Here is a 22,328-nt window from a genome sequence, read left to right on the forward strand (position 1 = left end):
GTCCACGGGAAAGCCAGTGCTGTGCTGAACTCACCCTGAGTTGCCACCCAGAGGCTGGGCCCTGTTTTGATGCCCGTGCTGAAGGCCCCGCCTGAAATCTCCCTCTGTGTCTGCAGGTCGTGCTGCACGAGGGCGGTGATTCCCATTTTGCAGATGGGGAAACAGAGGCCTGCAGGGAACGTGTGGTCGAGGCCAGGCTGCACAGCTCAGGGCACACCCTGGAGGCGGGTTGCTTAGTTTCAAAGCCCAGCTCTGCGGGCTACTAGCAGAGTGACCAAAGGCAAGAGACTTAACCCTGCCAGGCTTCTCATGTGTAACGGGAGGAGTATAAAGTCCCTGCCTCCGGGGTGGTTGTGAGGATTGAATGTGCTAACGAGGCGAAGCACTTAGGAGGTGACTGAGAGGTTTCCTAAGGGCTGTAAAATGTTGTTACTATTACTGTTGCCTGAGGTCGGACAGCAAGTGCCTGGCAGCGGGATCTGAATCAGGTCTGTCTGGGCCAACACCCTGCGGCCCCCCCATGCGATCCTGTGCCTCAGGCTTGGAGAGCTGCAGCTGCTGTGGTCCCAGCACCCCTGCTGCCATCAGCCCCTGAGGCGGCCCCACCCACGGATCTCTCTGGCTACTTCCGAGGCCCTGCCTGTACCTTCACGTCCCAGGACCCTCCACAGAGGTCACGTAAGGCAAGCCCTGCCACGACTCGAGTGTCCGGTTCAAACCTTTTGGGATTTTGTGGCAAGATCTATCTGTACTCACTCACTTATTCTTTCACCAAAAATTACTCAGCACTGACACATGCAATCACTGCACTAAATACGGTGGGAACCGACTTCAGGTGCTGCCCCTACCTCTCAGAGACGCCACCGTCCAGCGGCCTCTTCTCCTGGAGCACCGCCTGCCGGGGCTGCAGGCCCATCTCTTTGCTGCTGATTCCCTCCACGTCACAGCTCCAAGTCCTCCCACACCCTCCAAACCCCCGTCTCCAAAGGCTGTGAGGTATCTCCCCTTGGATGTCAAAACAAGCAGGGCCGAAATCAAACTCCTGGCTCCGCTGGACCCAGCTCGTCCCCCTGGTCCTTCCCAGCTCAAGAAGTGGCAGCGCCTTCTTTCTGTTGCTCAGACCACACACCTTGGGAGCGTCCCCGGGTCCTCCCTTTGCCTCACACCCCGCATCCAATCTACCCACACAGCCACGGGTTCAGAGCTTCACTTCTCCCACTTCCACTGCCTCCACCCGGACCCAAGGCTCCTGGGCTTCCCGGCTCCCACCCTCGCCCAGCCCCCTATTCTCACAGCCGCCAGTGATACCCGCACGGCTCAAGCCAGTGCACGCTGCTCCTCTGCTCAACCCACGGCACTCGGGGTCCAATCCTCAATCCTGACCGTGGCCCCAGCCCCCTACCCCTCTGCCCTCATCTCCTCCCCGCTCACCCTTGCTGGGTTTTTTTTGAGGGGGTGTTTGTCAAATAACCCTTTATTGAATTATTTTCCTTTGCAGTTCTTAACTAGCTGACATTCCACTGCACCACTGTGGATGTCACCTATGATGTCGTGAGGGTGGTGGCCATCAACACTGCAGCCCAGACTGGGCAGTCCCCAGGATCTCTTTAGTGGTTCCAGAGAGTTCTCTAGCTAAAGATCGATGTCACATCTCTTGGGTAATGTTGACAATCACATCAAAAATGATGTTTCCGCTGTGCTTAATGTTTTTCTGCTTCCTTCTGTCTCTTGGCAGTTCCTTGAGGGCTTTGATGATCAGGGCAGCGGCAGAAGGTACCACCTCAATCTGGGCCTGTATGTTCTGAATGGTCGGTTTCACTGTAATCCTCAGATCCTTCCAATCACCAGTTGCCGTGGTGATGTCATCACCAACCTTTTTTGGAGACAGACCCAGGGGGCCGATCTTGGGGGCCAGGGCAGATGTGGCACCGACTTCCCCACTGGTGCACCTCAGGTACACGACTTTGATCTTGTTGGGGTCGAACTTAGGCAGCATGGTGGAGGCGGCTGGTGTCAGATGAACCCGGATTCGGGACGACCGAAGAAAGTTGCACCTTGGCCTCCTCCGAGCCGAGAGCCGAAAGCTACTTGCTGTTGTTGGAACATGCCAAGCCTGCCTCCGGCACCCCAGGGATTCTCCACCAGACCTGCTGGGTCTTTGGTCTCTGCCCAAATGCCACCTCTCCAGGGAGGCATTTCCTGTCCCCTCTGTACAAGGGCACCACCCTGATGGGTCTCTGTCCTCTCACCCTGCTTTATTTTTCTTCACAGCACGTTTCACCACCTGACACTCTGGAGATTCGCGTGCCCACTGTCTGCTCCACCTCTAAAGGTAAACGTGATATCTGGGCTCTGATCTGTTCCTCGTGACAGCTCCAGCCCAGAGAGCAGTGCTTAAGAAACATCCGTGGCGTGAGGTTGGGTATGAATGATGCAGCAAATATTTCCGGGGTACCTATGATGCACCAAGCACCCTGCTAGGTACAGGGATGTACTGATAACTGGCCCCTGACATCAAGGTTCTCAGTCCAGTAGGGAAGAAAGATGTGTAAGCAAATTACAGCAAGTCAGCGTGATAAATGCAGCAAAAGGCGGGGGGAGAAGTGCTCTGACGCAGCCCTAATTGCTGGACTACAGGGACAATCTAGATGCCATGGAAACCCATATTTATAATCTTCACAAATTTAAAAAATTTACTCATTTCCTGAATCTCAGTCTTTGACTTCCCAGCATGAAGACTCCTAATTTTATTGGAGCCAATACATGTTGGAGTGAAAGAGATATTATTTCAATTCCTGGCTACGACATTTACTAGGTATGTGGCTTCGGGGAAGTCTCTCCCCATCTCTGACCCTCCGTTTCTTCATCTATAAAATGGGAACACTAGCGCCTACTTGATAGGGTAGTTGTGGGGACTGAAACAACTGAGGCCATGTAGGTTCACTGCCTGGCATGTAAAGTGAATTCTCTTATGCATTCAACAAACACCTATTTGCATGGCACGCACCATGGTAGCCAGTTGTGTTATCGGGCCTTGACGTCTCATGGAATTACAAGTCCCCGCACACTGCATGCCGGAAGGTGAGTGGGCAGCAGCAGACCTCCCAGCAGGTCTGAAGGGCCGGAGGCAGGACCAGCGCTTCGGTAGGAGTTGGCTGGTCACAGAGAGAGGAGTGACAATCCAGGCAGAGGCGCGGGATGTGCAAGGCCAGGAAGGGGAGGCAGCGTGCTGGCCGGAGTGTGACGGGAGGAGGAGGGGGGTCGAGAGGGGCCAGAGAGGGGCTGCAGACCAGCCAGGCAGGACCCGGGCCCATCCTAAGAGAAAGGGGACACTCTGACCAGAGCTGTGTGTTGGGATCACCCTGCAAGGTCGGGTGTCCAGGACAGATTGTGAAGCGAAACATGCAGTGGCGGAAGTGTACATATAGAAGACCCTATTTGTGTGGGGTTTTGATCCTGCTTGTTTTTTAAAATATACGTGACTTCACAGACATGAGCCTGAACCTGCACGGATGCTGTCTAGGGGGTGAGGTTGAAGGTGAACCCACAAGGGCCTCAGGAACCTGTCCCCAGGTCATGTCCCCAGGTCACCCAGGGGGTCTCTGTGCCTGCTTTCCTCACCATAGTCAGGGAGGGGGGACACCCCTCGTTTGGTCACAATGAATTATTTCCTTCGACTGTCCGTGGTCTTTGGCCTGGGCTATGACGGTGAGGCTGCCTTACTCAACTGTGCTGTTGTCCGTAAACCTAACTGTGCTGAGATGGGCTCATCTGGCTACAAAATCACAGGGCAAACAACAGCAGCAGCAGAATTAATAGCATTTTCAACTAATACAAAATAGTTTTTTCATTAGTGATGGAGAGAGATATTCAAGAATTTCTCATGAATAGGAACTCAATAAAGGAAATAAAGTGACTGTACCTTCCCACTCAACAATCGAGACACAGTCTTTGGGACTTCCCTGGTGGCACAGTGGTTAAGAATCCGCCTGCCAATGCAGGGGACACAGGTTTGATCTCTGACCCGGGAAGATCCCACATGCCGCAGAGCAACTAAGCCCGTGCACCTCAACTACTGAGCCTGCGCTCTAGAGCCCGCGAGCCACAACTACTGAAGCCCGTGAGCCATAACTACTGAAGCCCGCACACCTAGAGCCCATGCTCTGCAACAAGAGAAGCCACCGCAACGAGAAGCCCGCGCACTGCAACAAAGAGTAGCCCCCGCTCGCCACAAGTAGAGAAAACCCGCGCACAGCAACGATGACCCAACGCAGCCAAAAATAATAAATAAATAAAATAAATAAATTTATTTTTAAAAAAAGACACACTCTTTGTCCCGTTTACATATACGTGTGAGGGCAGCGAGCAGCACCCCCGGGAACCCGGATATAACCAGCACCCGAGTCTGTATCACGCAAACCCTGGCAATTAGGGGTTCACGTCTTTGTCTTATCCACTAGGTTATAAGTTCTTTGCAGGATGGGTGGGTGCTGGTGAACGTTTTTAGTTAACTATTTAAAATAAAGACCATCTTAGGAAATACGGGACATCTGTGAGCTGTAACCAAGCTACACTGATAATAAACGTAGGAAGACGTGGTGCCAGCAGGGAGCTTGGCTTCCCCGTGTCCCCACTGGGAAAGGTGAGCGGGAGGAGACAGGCGGGGAGGGGGCCAGAACAAGGGGTCTGGGTTGCCATGGGTGAGGCAGCAGGACAAAGGCAGCCGCGGGCGATGGCCACCCGGCCCTGCTAACCAGCACAGAGGGGCTGTTTGCCCCCGTGCCTCTGCTTCCCCTTCCGCCCTCTCTCCCTCCCGCCAGGCTCTCCGCCCCATAAATGACCCCTGCCTGCTCCGTGTTCTTCTCGGCTGGGCATCACATTGGACGAAATAATGAGGACTAACGCTTCTCCCTGTCTGCTTATGGTGACCATATGTTTTCAAACCAAGAATTAGGACGCACGGTCTGATGTCTGGACCGAATAGTCAAAGTCAGAACCATGCTGCAAATCCGAGCTAGACAGTCATCATAAGTATATGTTTTAAAATGGGAGCTCAGTAATAACCAGAATGAATCTCCAATTGCCAAACCACGCGGGGAAGATGTTTCAAGCACAGCACACTCTGGAAGCCCTGCCCCTGGGGGCTGGCTCCACCCACAGGGTGCTCCCCACCTCTCCTCCCCTGGACTCACTGGATTTCCACCTACTGAGGTGTTTGCCCCTGCACATCCTGGGGTCTCCACACCCTGGGGTCTCCACGCCCTGGCGAGGACACATTCTAACTCCCTCGTGCCCTCTGCCCCGTTTTGTAGCTAATGTGGTCAATTTATCAATCTTCCTTCCCACTTTAACGACCCTCTTTTACTTCTCAACACAAAAACATTTGAGGTCATTCCTGCCTCTGTGTTTGAATGGCTGCTATTTCTCCTGTCTTACCCATTACAGCTTCTGCATGCAAACCACGCCTCGGTCACGCAGACCCGGGAGTTTTTCCCTAAAGCCCATGACCTGTCTGCCACCTGCCTTAAGCAAGCCCACTCTTCTATTTTTCACTCCCTTCTTTTTCTGGCCAGCACATACTGAGGGTTTAAGATTTGGTTCAGGGGTCACCTCCTCCAGGAAGCCCTCCTTAATGGTTTTTTTCCCCTGTGCTCCCATAGCACAGTACCAGTCCCTCTACGGCAGCCAATCATGATGTGTCGAATTGTCTGTTGACCATCTGTGTCTTGGGCTGGACTGAGCTCCCTGAGCAGGGCTCCCAAATTTCAGCCCCAGCTTTTAGCAGAGAGTCCAGCTTATGACCTGCAAGTGCACAACGCTCGTTTGGTTTGTGCAGGAGTGGAGTGGACGGGATGCCTGAAAGCATCCTGAATTCGCCGTGACTCGGGTTGTCGTGCCCCTTCCCCCCCCTCCCTGTCTCGTGAGGAGGGTCTCCTTACTTCTCCAAGGCCTGTGAGGGGCAGAAGGCAGACCCAGCAAAGTGTCAGCAGGGAAGGGCCTGGGGGAGGGGAGGGGATCGCGGAGTTAAGCCCTGTCCCGGGAAGGGGAGAAAAGGCAAGCCCGAGTCTGCGGACGGAGCGCTCTGTGTCCCGATGAGCAGGACGTGCTGGGGCCACAGGGCTCACACGCGCTGCAGCTGAATGGCTGCGAGCGAGGAGAGGGCGGGAGGGGTGTCCGGAGAAGCCAAGCAGCAGAGAGGTCATGATTTACCCGGAAGGATTCCTTCAGTCTCCGGGGGAACTGTCTCAGGCACTCTTCAGCAGTTATAAAGTAGCCGTCCAAGTTCCCTTTGGAAAGAACTGGAGTCTGAGATGAACTCACTTCTGGCCCGTTCATCTGAGGATCTGAAACAACGACATAAATCAGGGGACTTCCCTTAGTGGCGAGCACGGCTCTTTATTTCTATCTCAACACTTGACTTCTTCGGTCCCCAGGCCTGTTAGAACACTATACAGTACTACGACCCCGCAGACTGAACCTAGCATGAACTCTGTTACGATCTTAGACATGTCCCCGTCACCACGAGAAGAACTTGTTCTCCAGACCACCAGGGCCACGCTCTCGCCCAGCACGTTTCCTGTCTGGCTCCTCTGTCCATCCTCCAGGGCAGGGACCACATCTTGCCCATCTCTCCATTCCCAGAGGCAGAGAGTGAGGATTCCTGCCTGTTCTGTTTCCTAGAATCAGGTCCTACACACAGGAAAGCGTAATTCAGTCACGAGGCAGGTCCTGACCTCCTCTGTGCTAGAGGTCTCCGGACAAGTCCTGGTCTTTTCAACAACGCTAAGAGGTACAGTCTCTTCTCGAGCCCAGTTTACATACAAGGAAACCTATTCTTATGCCCATTCTCCAGATGAGGAGATGGAGGCTCAACTTCCCCAAGGTCACAGGGCTCACAGACATCACAGCTAACCCAGGCCCGTCGGATTCCAGAGCCCAGCTGGTTAATTACTGCATTAGGCCCCCTCTCTCCCTTAAAACGGAGGAAGGAGGTGTAACCTCCATTTAGAAACCAACCCATTTCCATCAGGTTGTGACACTTTGAGTGTGGCCTTGTCTAAAGCCAGGCTACAACCTGGGACTTGGTTTTGGACGTGAATCTCTGCACACATCGCACCCACAGGCCCCCTGCCCCCAACGTGGTCTGCAGGACGGGCAGCGGGCACGGCGTCTGGAGCTTGTGGGCATCCTTGAGTCCAGCCCTGAACCTGGCCTCTGCCTTACCCCCACCTGGGCCTGGAGTGGCCTCCCCGGGCTTCACTACTCCTGGCAGATAGCAACTCCCCCTGCTGCTTGATCCCCTCTGCCGTGTCCACTCCCAACCCCCCAACGGCCTGGAGCCGCCATCTTCCCCCACCCTCAGCATCTGGCCATATGCTGGGGGGACTGATGGGGGGCAGAGAGGGGGGGAGGAGGGCAGGGAGGAAGCTGCTGAGTGTGGTACTCACTCTGTGACAGGCTCACCGCCCTGGGACCTCAAGCAAGTGACCCCTCACCCTGGGCCCCGATTTCCTCACCTCAGCGATGGATGCCCCCGGGCACTGGAAGCACTCACTAAAATAAATGGGGGGGTCCTTTCCCTGCTTTTTATTGTCCTTCAAAAAAGTCAAAACACGTAGCCAAAGAAAGTGTCAAAATCCTAAAATTCCATGGCTTCCGTGTTGTCTTTTTGGGGGGTGTGGGACCTCTCTCCCTTAGGATCGGCAAATGAAATCGGGGGGGTGGTGTTGGATGGGTGAGGAGTCCCAGCGGCCAGCTTCTCTAGCGAGGCCCGCCACACCGCCTGGTCATCTCCCAGGCCAACCCCGGGGAAGACGGCAAAATGCAAATCGGGCTCCACGTTCTGCCCCATCCAGCCTGCAGTGCATTTATATATCCGTGGAATCATGCATATATATGCGTGATTTCTGCAGCTTTTCCAGAGGGCTTATTTGTCTACCTGAACTTCAGTAAGAGTGGAGACAAGGGAGGGGGGAGATGTCAGAGCCAAGAAGCGGGAGGCTGGGTGCTGGTCATCTGTCTGCCTGGCGTGCGGCTGGGAGAGCAGATTAAAGACCAGGTGGCGAACGGGAGGCCCCGCCTCCGGCCCAGACTCCACGGTGCCCAGCAAATTTTCTGACAACCATGTGGGTCCGGGGCGGGGGGCAGGAGGGGAGGGACAGTGGCCGGGTGATCTTGGGCAAGTCACTGAATCTTCTAGCATCTCTGTTCCCTTATCTGCAAAAAGGGAGGAAGAACATTTGCCTTGCTGGCGCATGCATGTCACTAATTACAGATAACCAGCATCTGTTTTTAGGAGGAAAACCTTAAAGGACATGAGGTGTGATTGGAGGAGCATAGGCTTGGGAGTAAATTTTAGAAACCATTTGGGCTCTTACTATCTGTAGAAGGCTCTGTCCGACAAAATTCTGCACTCACGGTGTGGCTGAGTGAAAAAAAAAGGCCGAAACACAAAGAGAAAGTTTTTAAAAAATGTCTGTTTCAGTCTTAGGACACACACACCGTTTCAACATCTTAGCTCACACTACTTCAACCCCAGCAGCCTAGCGGCACTACTTGGAAAGACCGGCAGGGCCACGGGTGGGAGACAGGTTTGCACTTGGCCATGAGCTACCTTCAAATCCTGCTGCGAAATCAAGATAACTCATCCCTTCTTTCTTGTATCCTAATTCTGCAGTCAGCAGAGTGTACTGATCATCATCCATCGGCATTCCGTTATCTTCCAGGACCTGACAAGGAAGGCAAGCGACGGGAGGGGCCGTTAGGTGGTCCCGGGGTCCCTGCCGGCCGAGCCCCTCCAGCCCCGCGGCAGGCTCACCACCATGGCCCCTGCACTCCAGCCTGTGACTGTTACTTGTCTGCCTCCACCCAAGGCCGCCCTGCGGGCGAGGCCCAGTGTCCTGGGGCTGGGGCCCAGTGCCAGGCTTGTTTGTTGAGTGAATGAGTGAACAGAGAGACAGGCGGGCAGCCGGCCTGGCTTTTCGACATGGCAGGCATTCGGGGCTGCAAGCATCGCTGCAGACCTTCTCCCCGGCCATGCCGTCTAGGTCTCCAGATTCACGTGTGCTGTGACAGCAGTGGCTTTCAGGGCTCATAAGTGAGATTTATATTCACATATATCCTAGGAAACATGAACAAGATAAAACAAGGCGGTTTGAGGAGGGAAAACTAGAATTCTGATCGAAGTCTCATGATGGTCCACAGTTTAAACTGTAAGTTACTATGTTTTTTTGCAGGGGGATCCATGGACACCCCTTGTTTCCTCTCCTGGTGTGATCCACTCACTGAAAGTTATCCGTGATCCCTTCATTCCAGTGCACATAACCTGCTTTTTACCAACGGTTTCTACTTTGTGTGAATAGAAAATTCACACCCCTGGTGGGCAGGGGGTGGGAAGCAACTGAGAAAACACACTTCCCTGCACTGCAAACTGAAGCAGAATCATCTAGATGACTCTTCCCAGGAGACGATGCCTTCCTAGGAGAAACTGATCAGGTGGGCTGTTCGAAGGGCACATGACGCTGGCATCCCTTTGCCAATAGCCAGTTAGTCAACAACCTGGACAGAGCTGCCTGCCTGGAGGTGAACCTCCCAGGAGGGATGCTGAGGGGAAGAGAGGTGGGACAGAAGACAGCATCCCTTCTGTTCTCACGGTATTCACGATTTAAATGAGAAAACATGGCTTTCCTTCCAGAAAAGGATATTGAATCATAATTCAAAATGTGTCCATGCATCTAAGGGCCAAAGACACCCAGGATGACTGGACTCTCTCAGGACAGATGCAGGAAAGCTGTGTGGGAGAGCCAAGTCTGGAGATGGGTTAAAAGAAAGGTTGTGCCTGAGTGTTGGGGAACACACAGATCAGCCATTAACACGGGGATGATCAGGGGCTGTGATGGCACAGGAAGCCAGAGTAAGTTAGAGGGCAGAGGAATAGCGGGGTTAGCACCACACTGACTGCATTCTGTGGAGGAAGCTGAATAGGGGAAAGGGAGCAGGAGAATGGGATGAGATAGTACCCATCATCACCACCACCACCATCATCATCATCATCATCACCACCATCACCACCATCACCACCATCACCATCATCACCATCATCATCACCATCATCACCATCATCATCATCATCACCATCAGCACCTTCATCATCATCACCATCACCACCATCATCACCATCATCATCACCATCATCACCATCATCACCATCATCACCACCAGCACCATCATCACCATCACCATCACCATCATCACCATCATCATCATCACCATCATCATCATCATCACTATCACCATCACCATCATCATCATCACCACCTTCATCATCATCACCATCACCACCATCATCATCATCATCATCATGTAGCAGTGCTTATGCCTATTACATGCCAGACATTGTGCTGAGATCTTTACAGGTATTAACGTCTCATTTAATCCTTGTCATAAGCCATGAGAAAAGCACTCTTGCTAACTCCATTTTAAAGATGTGGAAACGGAGGCTATGAGAGCTGCCCCAGTCACATGATTAGAAAGTGACAGACCTGGGGTTCAAACCCAGTTCCTCTTAACCCCTATGATGAACTCCACTGTTGGAATAAGGTCACTGGGGCCCAGACAAAGAACAGGGCAGGGGGAAATGGGTAGGAGACGACAGTAGGAAGTGGGGGAAGTGCTCTTCCATGCAGCGCTGGCACTCTCACGTGTATCCGAACAGGCCACACAGGCAGAGGCGCATCTGGGTCTCGACAGAACACCCTGAGATGCCCTCGGGACACCAGAGGGTGGGAGGCCTCTAAGAAGTGGCTATGAGGCCACCTCCCACTTTCCCCTATGCCCCGGGAGCAGAGGAGAAGCTCCCGGGGAGCTGTCAGGAGTCAGTTTCTCCTCTGCTCCCTGGGGTCTGACAGGTGGAGGCTTGTGCCCCGGCCTCCGCAGACTAGGTCTGCAGAATATAAGCCTACTTAGCAGCAACAGGGTACCCAGAGCAGCAGTGCAGCCATCAGCCCCTGCTTCGGTGCCGCCGTCTCCGGCGTGTGGGCTAGGACCAGGGAGCTGGCACCCCTGGCCATCTATGTCAGTAATGAGCTGAATGTGACAGCAGCTCGCTGTGTCTGTGCCCGCCCAGTCGGTCGGGCACTGGCCTTGGCTTGGCTTGTATGTGTGGTGAAGTAAACAAGCTGCAGGACGCGCTTGGTGCGGGATTGGAAGCAGAGCGAAAGGGAGGGCAATGCAGGTGCCGCGGTGTTGCCGGGGGCTTGGTGGACGTGGGGAGCAGCGCTGGATTCCAAGGCTGCCCCAGGGGCCCACCTGGGGACCTGGGCAGGAGTGCGTGACTGGGAATTCTGGAGGCTCTGCGCCATCTGCAAACACACCCCGCCCGTCCCGCTCTGTGCAGGAGCCTGTCCCAGCTCGCGATGGAGCAAAAGCCTTTAGACAGACTGCCGTGGCCCACGCACAGGCACCCAAGCAGCAGTGGGGCTCTGAAACGGATAGATTGGTGGCTTTCTTTGAAAAATTACTTTATATTTTGAAAACAATTATACATGAATTATTCATTGCAAATTCCTCCTGCTCAGTCCTTTCATAAAAACATATGTAATAAACAGTAAGAAAATGTCTGTAGGCACGTTTCACAGCCTGGAGGGAGGGCTGAGAAGCACTGGGGAGGCTGGGCATGCCTTAGGCAGCCTGTCCGGAGGTTGCAGGCGTGCCATCCCCTGTGGGCACAGAGCACCACCAAGGACACAATGCCCAGGAGCGCAGTCCCCAGAGAGACACTAAGCACGTCACAAACGTCAGTGTGCCTCCTGCCCCCACCTCGCACCACTCATTCCTAGGATGAAAAGGGCAGCGAATCAACTACATTTATCACCACCCTTGGAGGCAATTTACAATACAGTGTAAGGCAAAACTGCAACATTTATAAAACAGATTTTCAAGTGTTTAACCACTCAAGTTTTGTCCTTTGGTCTTTTCTAGGAGGCATTTCCCTAAGAAAGTTCCTCAAAGAATAACAAACTTTGACCTGGCATATTCTGATTCACCAAATTGTCACTTCCACCATTCCCAGGATATCACTTAGATCGTAGACTGATTCTTCCATATTAGGCCACACCATTTCATGGAGTTGTTGCTGGGCTCTCTCGGTGAAGGCAGGTGCTCCCGGGTAGGTGCCCCGTAACTGGAAGTTGACTGAGTGATTCAGTCTTTCCAAGTCCAGCTCCTGCAAAGCATCTCGTGCTTTGGGGCTACATCCACCAGTCTCTATGTGAGTAATACTTGTTTGCTATGCCTCTGGCATCATTTTTCTGGTGGTTGATCTAGGGAGTATAACACACATCCTTCACTTTTAACAGTCTATTTAGTAATATTGAACCACGTCACCTGAAATGTAGGAACCTTGCAACCATGTAGATTCGTACCCTGCCCCTGTCCTTTAAGGACAAAATTGTAGGTTTTTTAACATCTACATATATCCTAAACCCCATAAGACAATGTTAAAATGGTCGCTTTAAGCATTCACATGCACTTTTTAAAATTAATTTAATTAATTAATTTTTGTCTGCATTGGGTCTTCGTTGCTGCACGCGGGCTCTCTCCAGTTGTGGCGAGCGGGGACTACTCTTTGTTGCGGTGCATGGGCTTCTCATTGTGATGGCTTCTCTTGTTGTGGAGTACGGGCTCTAGGCGCACGGGCTTCAGTAGTTGCAGCACGTGGGCTCAGTAGTTGTGGGTCACAGGTTCTAGAGCACAGGCTCAGTAGTTGTGGCACATGGGCTTAGTTGCTCCACAGCATGTGGGATCTTCCTGGACCAGGGCTCAAACCCGTGTCCCCTGCATTGGCAGGTGGACTCGTAACCACTGTGCCACGAGGGAAGCCCTCAAATGCATTTTAATTAAGAAAAAAATAGCCTTTTATATTTAATTGGATATTTACCATTTCCAATGTTCTTTATTCCTTCAGGATCATCTGAGTCTCCATCTAGTATCAAATTCCTTCCCTTCCTTTAGCATATCTTATAGTGAAGATCTGTTTGCAAGGACTTATCTTTTTTTTTAAAATCTGAAAACATCTCTATTTCACCTTTATTCTTAAAGGAGACTTTTGCTGGATGTGAGGGGTTTTTGTTTGTTTTTGTTTCTGCTTTCCTTTCAGGATGGTAAAGTTTCTGTCCCACTGTCCTCTGGCCTCCATCGTCTCTGATAAGGTGATGGTAATTCAAATCATTGTTCCCCTTTTAATGTGTCATTTTTCACATGCTGCTTTAAGATTTCTCTCTTTGATTTTGGTTTTCAGTTTATCTATGATTTTTCTTTGTATTTATCCTACTGGGGTTTTTCTGTGTTTCTCAAATTTATACATGTAAAGCTTTCACCAAAAATTGGGAAATTTCAGCCATTATTTCTTCACATATGTCTTCTTCCCTGGTCTTCCTTTCCTTCTGTGACTCCAATTATACCTTTGATGTTGTTCCACATGTCCCTGAGGCAACTGTTCTATTGTTTCTTTTTCACCTTTTCCTTTCTCTTCTTCACTTTGTGTAACTTCTGTTGATCTATCTTCAAGCTCACTGACTCTTCCTTTTGTCATCTCCATTCTGTGGTTCAGCCCTTCTGGTGAATTTTTATTTAGGATTTTTTTTTTCTTCAGTTCTAGAGTTCCCATTTGGTTCTTTTCAAAAATTCTATTTCTCTGCTGAGATTTCCTATATTATCATTCGTTATGAGTATACTTTCCTTTGCATCACTGAGCATAGTTATAATAGTTACTTTAAAGACTTCGAGTGCTAATTCTAACATCTGGATCATCTCAGAGTCTTTTCTCTTGAGAAAGGTCATGTTTTCCTATTTCTCCATATGCTGATAAATTTGGATAGTATCTTGGACGTTATGAATGTTATGGTGTGGAGATTCTGGATTCTGTTAAATTTTGTTTATTTGTTTGAGTAGACAGTAGACTTGGTTGGATTCTATCTGCTGGGCAGCAGTTTAAATCTCAGTTTGTTTCTTTTATCCTTAGCCAGGCTCCTTGCAGTCTGCCCCACTCTTGTTTCATTCAGGGTCAGCCAGAGATTTGGGCAGAATTTATAAACAGAATTTGGAGCATCCACTCTCTGGCTCTGTCCTTTACAGAAATCTCCCTTTACTTCCCAATGGCCTTAGTCACTCAGACCTCTCTCTGCTCTCTGGTTCTTCAGGCTGGAAAGACTGCTGGTGTTCTATCAGTGTTTTATCTACCTTATGTGGCACCAACTTTAGCCTTCTCTCAGGTGAAAAGCTGAAAAAAATGGGAACATTTCCCCATGCTATTCCCGTTTCCATGGGAACGTTTCCCCATGTTATTCCCATTTCCACGGGAACGTTTCCCCATGTTATTCCCATTTCCACGGGAACATTCCCCCACGCTCCTCCCGTTTCCACGGGAACATTCCCCATGCTATTCCCGTTTCCACAGGAACATTCTCCATGCTATTCCCGTTTCCATGGGAATATTCCCCCATGCTATTCCCGTTTCCATGGGAACATTTCCCCATGCTATTCCCACTTCCAAGAGTTGACTCCTCTCTGGAATCTGTTTGCTTAGTTTCATTCTCCACGGCCTTCAGGTACTTGATTATTTATTTACTTATTTATTTACTAACTTGTTTAACATTGCCCAGTGTTTATAGTTGATGTTTCTGGGAAAGTTGGTCTAGCAGGAGCTTATTCAGCCACACAGGAAGCAGAACTCCCTGTAACGCTTGCTTGCATGCTATAGCAAGCACATCCTTAAATCACAGCTATTACCAGCTCAGGGAAAGCCTTCCCAGTCCTTAGAGACAAAACGCTTTTTTGAGCGTCCATAGCCCCTCTGCTTGCTTCTATCATAAACAGTCCCTCATATGGGACCTACCACATGGCAAGCACCTGACAAACTGCCGGTGGATAGAGAAATTAGAAGCACTTCTTTTTCACCTCTGTACCCCAAGAGTACCCAGTAGATGCTCAACAAATGCTGAACGAGAAGAAGAGGGGGGATGTCAGTGTAAGGGAACCCTGGACACTCGCCCAACTCCTACGGCATGAGGATGAATCTTGAGTCTGATGTGAGAAAGTCCACACGAGGCAGATAAGCGTGTAAACTGGTCATCCAGCCTTGGCTAGGAAGTAGTTAGACTATCAAGAATATCGTGAGGCAGGATGAGAAGACATTGTCCTGTGAGACGTACAAAAGGAAGCAGGAGGAAAGGGAGTCAGGCTAGGAACTGTGAAGTTGTACTTGTTCTCGAGACCTGACCTGCAGATGCTTCACACTTGGGTATTTCACTGCTTTGGTGCTGGGTCAGCCATGATATCTTTATTGTTCTCCCCTTAATACTATATTTAGTAACATTCTCTTTTGAAAATGTCAGTCTGCCTCGGTTAAGGGGAACCAAGGAAAAGACTCATGTTTATACATAAGCCAGAGATTTAAAGGACATGACCCAAGGAGAAGGTAGAATTCAGGTGCACAAAATCTGGAGACTGCTTTTTTAGCCATTCCTCCCTACCTGGAGATTCTCTGACCTAAGTTATTTGTGACAAAACCAAAGAGAGTTCTGGGTTTTCTTTTTAATAAGTAATATTACTTGTATTTCTTGACATACCCATTCATAGTCAAAATGAAACAGGCAAAAAAAGTATTCTCTAGAATTTCAGACTTACTCCATCTCCCCACCCTCCATCCCCCATCCCAGTGATTCCTTCTCTTCCAGGTCCTCTCCCACTATTAGCTGCCATCGTCATCCAGAATGTAGAAATAATCAGAGAACTCAATCATCAAGACTATCTGGTCACATGCAAACCTGGTACTAGGGATGAGAGTACCATGGCTGGAAAAGAACACGGAACTCTCAAAACAGATTTGTACTTGAATAGAAAGTTGAAATTCTTTTAGCAAATGCTTCCTAGAATATTCAGACACACACACCTGATCGTCCATGTGGCCCCAGCAAGACAGAGTGTTCAAAGCTGATGCAAACCTACATGAGAGGCAAACATGATGCTGTCACCTGCACAGGTCGCAGTGTATTTAGTTTGCGATGTTGTTGCCTGTGATGAGTGCAGTTAAAGTAACGGGATTTCCTTTTTGTTTCTTAAGTGACAGGAGTACTGTGAAGAATGAAATGGATGTTCAAAGGAGCTGGAGCATCTTAGATAAACGCCCCTTGCATGAGAACACTGATGGTGGCCGGGGGCAGGGGGGGCACTGTTCCAGAGACAGTGGCTCAGAATTGAGAGTTAAAGCTGGTGAGCATCTCAAGCACAGAGTCCCAGCATTAATGGCCTAATGACAAGGGCCAGAGCTGACTTCAGAGCAGCGAACACGGACTCCCGTAAGTAACAGAAGCTTCGCAAGTGTCACTGAGAGAACGAGAACTTGCCTGAAGAGCTACTAGGGGCCAGCCACGGCACACATTATCTTATTTAAACATTGCAACAACCCCTCAACGGAAATATGACTAAGTCCATCTTACAAATGAGGAGACCAAAGTTTAGGAAGGCTAAATAAACCAACTGTTTGCTAGAAAGACCCAGCTGTAAGCAGTGGAGCAAAGGTTTGAACACGTGTCATCCTGACGCAGCAGTGGGAGAGCCTGGCACATTGGTTGCAACATTTACAGATTCACCTGCAGATGAGGAGCCTGAAGCCCAGAGACACCGGCACCTGCCCCCAAGGACATGCTGGAGCACAGAGACGCTCAAATAACTCCACTGGGGGGACTGCCAAGGGACGCTTGGTAGCCAGTGACAACAGCCCAGCCCAGCTGGCTGAGTCCGGACTCACAGTTGAGGCTCAGACCCTACAAGCCATGGACGGCCACACACTGGGAGGTGAGTCACTCCCCACGCCAACGAGCTGCCCGGCACTCTGCAGAGGACACAGCTCAGACCCCAAGCCTTTGTGGGCCACATGTTTGGAACAGAGCGACAACAGCGACAGAGACTCTGAGTCAGCTATCACATAACGACCATCCAAAATCTGGTGGCCGACAACAAAACAAACATTTATCTTGCCCTAGTGGATCTGCAGGTCAAGTGCAGTTTGGCTGATATAAGATGGCTAGATGTTTCTGATTCAGGCTGCACGTCGGGTTTAGGCCTGTTTCACATGCATTCATTCTGGGGACCAAACTGAAAGGAGAGCAGCTGCCCTGGGCAAGCTCTTCTAATAGCCTATCATCACTGGAGCCCAAGGCCAAGCCAGACCACACAAGCAGATCTAAGGTTGTTGCTCAGGTCACATCTGCCACAATCCGTGTCCAACATCACTGGGTAAGGGAAGCATCCCCTGAGGTGGTGAACAACAGAGAGGGAGGATAAGGAAGAGAGAGTGATGGATGGCAGGTGCATGAGCTCTGAGGTCCTTTCCAGCTCTTTGAGTCTATGGGATTCTATAAGTTCGGTGGCAATGCTGTCACCTCTAGAAAGATACCATGATCACAATCCAAACACTCCCCCAAATCTAGAAATGTCTAATCCATAGGCTAGATCTATCCAGTTCCACCCAATCCATGGGTGATGGTGCTGAACCACATTTCTGAAAACAATCCGTCCTCCAACCATACTGCCCAACTCTGGACCTTCAAGACAGACTGATGGTTTGGTAACAAACAGGAAATTGTAAAACAGTAGGGTTTTTCTTTTTTGCTGCAGGCATGATGATGGCAATGAAAACAATGAAAATGATGATTTGGTTTAGTGGGTTTTTTTTTTTTTAATATATTATCCCTGTAGAACACAACAAGACTAAAACTGTGTTTAGATGGCTCAGAATGACAAAATGCTCAGCCTAAATGCAACCTTCAGAAACTGTGAAATGAGAATAAAAGGCAAGGTGACCTGACAGCTTTCGGTGTCAAGGGGAGTCCCAGGGGTGACCTGCAAATCGACCAGACATGTCTAACCTTGGAGGCAAGTACCCAGAACCTAGTGCACTTTTGCACACGTGTAAAATCTTAGCGTATTCCACAGGCAGATGAACCCAGTACTTCAGTAACAAATTGTGAAGAGTGCAGATGAAAGCAGACAAGCCAGACCTCCTTTGGAGGAGGCTGTCCTCAAGTCCTGGAGTCACACCTGTTGTTCAAAGGGCAGGTGGAGACAAACCACGGGCCCAAAGCCAAGCGTAAGGTCAAGTGCAGCAGGAGAAGCTGCCACTGGGCAGCCGGCCACCCTCTCCTCTGCGCATGTTTTTATTTCTCTCTTCTCGATTTCAAAAGCAGATACGTTTTCAATATATAAACTTAATGCAAGTCCAATTATGACCCTAATAATGCATTTGGGGGTAATGCGATAAAGCTTATATGGAAAAATATAAATCTGGCCTGAGAGTAGCCAAGAAAATATAAAAAGGAAGAAAAATAAGGAAAGATCTGTTTTACTAAACTAAAAAAAAAATTACATTGATATGGAAAAAGATGTATAGATCACTGTAACAAAATGGGAATTTTCAGATGTATACCCTACTATAATGAGAATTTCACAAATGACAAAGGGAAAATATAGAAGAGCCCCATCTTACACAGTATACAAAAATTAATTCCATACAGATTACGCATTCACATTTAAAAAATAAAGCAGTAAAAATTCTTGCAATAAAGTCTAGATTATCTACAAAATATGAGAGAGACCTGGGTGCGAGGTCGGGGGGTGGGTGGGTAGAAGAATGAAACTTTATTAACCAAGACTTCAAGCCTAGAATTTATTTTAAAAAAAAAAAGGAAAAGGAAAGAAAAGAGGAAGAAAGGATAGAAGATATTGAGTTGTACAAAATCTTAAAACATTTTAATGTCAAAAGATATAATAAAACAAAAAGTCAAATGATAGATTGTAAAATATACCTGTAGTGCAGAAGACAAAGGGTTAATAAATCATTAGTTAATTCAAGAGATATTGAGGGACACCTATATGCCAGGCACTATTCAAGCTACCAGGAATACAAGAGCGAACAAAACAGCAAAGTCCCTGACCTCTGGTGCCAGGCCCTACTGAAAGGGTTCACGTATTGTACTGAGTTGATTGTGTCTCCTCTAAAGATATGCTGAAGTCTTAACCCAGGTTCCTGTGAATGTGACCTTTCATGAAAACAAGGTCTTTGCAGATGTAATCAAGTTAAGTTGAGGTCATGCTGGATGGGGTGGGGGCACTACATCCAATGACTGGAGTCCTATAAGAAGAGGGAAATCTGGACACAGACACAGGGAGAGGAGAACATCAGGCGAAGACACAGAGACAGAAGGGAGGGGCCAGAGACCAGAGTGGCGGCAGCTACCAAGCCAAGGAACGCTGCCAAGGATTGCCAGCAACTGCCAGAAGCTGGAACAGGCAAGGAAGAGTCCTCCTCTGCAACCATCGCAGGGAGCAGGACTGCTGACACCTTGACCTCAGGCTCCTGGCCTCCAGAACTGTGAGAGAAGAGATCTCTGCTGTTTAAACCACCCAGTTTGTGGGAGTTTGTTACAAATTCCTAGGAAATTAATACACTCAGCTTAATCAGCTCATTTAATCCTTATAACAATCCTACGGCATAGATACTAAAATGATCTCCATTTAGGGATACGGAAACTGAGGCACAGAGAGGTTTGCCCAAGGTCACATAGTTGTTAAGGAACAGAGCTGGGATTTGAACCCTGGCAGCCTGGCTCAGAGTGGGCATTTTAAACCACAGTTCTACAATGCTTCAAAATTGATGAGTTCATTCAAAAAATATTGAACAACTGTTTTGTGCTGGGTCCTGTTTTAGATGCTGGGGACAGGGCAGAGAATAAAAAAGACACAGCTAACTGCCCTCGTAGATGTACACCTCAGGGAGGGAGGGGGCGCTGCAGGGAAGCAGTGCCCCCGGGAGAGAACGAGGCTGGAGTTGATGCAAACGGGACAGTGTCAGAGAAGAGCTGTGGCAGCTGGGAGGGGAAAGGCTGAGGTCAGGTTAAGGGATACAGAGCCATATGGGGAGAAAGTCCCCACGGTGACAATCTAGAGGATGGGGGTAAAGTGGGAGGCCCAGGCTTCTTAGGAAGACAGGGATAAATAACGATACCTAAACTTCTTATAAGTTGACAAGAAGGCAAAGGATGTAAATAGGCAACTTGTAAAAGAACAAATCCTCATGGCAAAAAAACGAAACAAAACATATGTTCACTAGTAGTCAGGGAAATAAATGCAAATTAAATTTAAACTGAGCTATCATTTTAAAGCTATCAGACCAGCAAAAATTAAAAAGAGCTATAATGCTATATAACAGGGGTTAGAGAAAAAGATACTCTCACACACAGCTGTTAGAAATATGAAACTCTATAGTTTTTTTTTAAAAAAGCACACAGACAACATGTGTTAAAATTAAAAAATATATTATCTTAGACCAAGCACCTACTCCTGGGAATCCATTCCATAGAGATGAAAGCATCAGTATGTAGAGATACATAAAGAACAATTGTTTAAAGACGAAAAATAGAAGAGAAAAAGAAGTGAATGCCCATCAAAAAGGGAAGGGCTGGTACTCAGCATGCAGACCTTTGCTTCTACTGAGAAAAAACAGAAAAGCCAGACAAAATACAGCAAAACATCTGTTTGACATATAGATCGCTGCTGAGACAACCCAGACTCAAAGGGACACAAGTCTGAGCAAAGGGGGACCTCAGAACTCGGAGGAAAAGTAGGTCATGGACCCATTCTGGGAGCAGGACCAGGGCTCAGGATGGGGGCTGCTGGCCCAGGCAGACAGTCACTACCAGCTGATAGAGACACAAGTGGAGCTCATGGGACCACAAAGACCAAAATTAGAGACTTGAATGGTCAGGTTCCTGGCGAGAAGGGAAAACAGAGAACCAACCGTGACACTGCCAGTTTTTCCCTGATACTTGCTGAATTCAGAAGCCATGTGGGGCAGAAGACTGAAGAATCAAGGCAGAAGGACCAGAAAAGCTGAAGAGAGTTTTTTTTTTTTTTGGTCACCTTTTTGGGTCCTGAGGAAACTAACGTTAGATGCAGTTCAGGACTTCTCAGGGGTGAGGGCTCAGAAAATAACCCACACTCTGAGTTAAGAACTTTGATGACTACACCCTAAAAAGGAGGGTTTTTTTAAAAAAAAAAAAAAAAAAAAAAAAGGCAATTGGAGCCTTGAAAAACTGCAATCCAGCCTCAAATCGATTCATTCCCTAACTGGATTAAGGTCATCAGTCCCCAGTCTATCTGACAAGCAAAGGAAAGGGTGACCCATTATCTAGAGCCTCTCAATTTTCTTAACACAATATCTGACATTCAGTGAACATCTGTCCAGCATGCCAAGAGCCGGGACCATGTGACCCTAAATCAAGGGGAAAAACAGACAATAGAAAAAGTTCTACAGGTGATCCCAATACTGGAGTTAGCAGGAAAAAGATTTTAAATGGCTATAAATACGTTTTTAAAAATTCAGGAATATTTTGAGACAACAGAAGAAAAGGTATGGAATATACGTTAAACCAAATGGACATCCCACAACTGAAAAAAATACTAAGATTAAGAACTATATGAATAAAACCACAGATTGGAAAAAGCAGAACAGAGGATTAATGAACTGGAAGACAGGTCAATGGGACTGAAGCACTGAGAGAGAAACAGTGGAAAATACATAAAAGAATGAAAGAGACCCATAGGATATTGTGACCAGGACTAACATACACAATTGGAATCCAAGAGTAACAGAGAGAACAGGGCATAAGCAAAAGGAGAAGAGATAATGGCTGAGAATTTTTCACAAAAATTTTTGATTAAACACAACAACTTACAGATTCAAGAAGAACTGCAAACCCCAGCAGGATGCATACAAAGACAGGCACACCTAGACACATTTCTAAAACTGATGAAATCCAAAGACAAAGGGAACATCTTAGAAGCTTCTAGAGAAAAAAAGACACACTACATTCAAACAAGCAACAATAAGACTGGTGGTTTATTTAACAGACAGAACTGACAGAAGCCAGAAGACAATGCAGTGATATCTTTAAAATGCTGGGAGAAAATAACTGCCAACGTAAAATGCTACTCCCAGCTAAAATATCTTCAAAAAGTAAGAGTGGAATTCTGCTTTCAGGTTCAACATGTAAAGAGATTTGAAGTAATCACTTCCATCCTTACAATAAGAAAAAAGCTGAACAAATGAAAAATCAATGGCTTTTTTTAGAACCATCAGAGAAATTTGAAATCTAGAGGGACAGACGTACACAGAGAATCACGGCCAACGTCAGCTTACCTGGAGCAGAAGCCACTGTGGCCACAGACTGGTAGGAACACTTAAGTGGTGATTCTGACAAAGTGCTGGAAGC

General features: G+C 48.6%; 2 protein-coding genes across 2 annotated transcripts in view; both read right to left on the reverse strand.

The window, feature by feature from the left end:
• EFCAB6 (EF-hand calcium binding domain 6) overlaps positions 1–22,328 on the reverse strand; it is a 248,207-nt gene that overhangs the window by 87,833 nt on the left and 138,046 nt on the right. Inside the window, 2 exon segments of the mRNA XM_059937122.1 lie at positions 6,211–6,344; positions 8,615–8,729. Of these exon segments, the coding sequence (XP_059793105.1) occupies positions 6,211–6,344; positions 8,615–8,729 (249 nt within the window).
• On the reverse strand, positions 1,646–2,049 carry LOC132373653 (large ribosomal subunit protein uL11-like). Its single transcript, XM_059937124.1, has one exon. It carries the CDS (start codon positions 1,994–1,996, stop codon positions 1,646–1,648), a length of 351 nt encoding a protein of 116 aa, XP_059793107.1. The 5' UTR covers positions 1,997–2,049.

Source organism: Balaenoptera ricei, chromosome 10 (genome assembly GCF_028023285.1).
Source record: "Balaenoptera ricei isolate mBalRic1 chromosome 10, mBalRic1.hap2, whole genome shotgun sequence".
NCBI classification, from domain to species: Eukaryota; Metazoa; Chordata; class Mammalia; order Artiodactyla; family Balaenopteridae; genus Balaenoptera; species Balaenoptera ricei.

Excerpts from the sequence above, each read along its gene's own strand:
- LOC132373653 (XM_059937124.1), bottom strand. The coding sequence starts at position 1,996 with ATGCTGCCTAAGTTCGACCCCAACAAGATCAAAGTCGTGTACCTGAGG.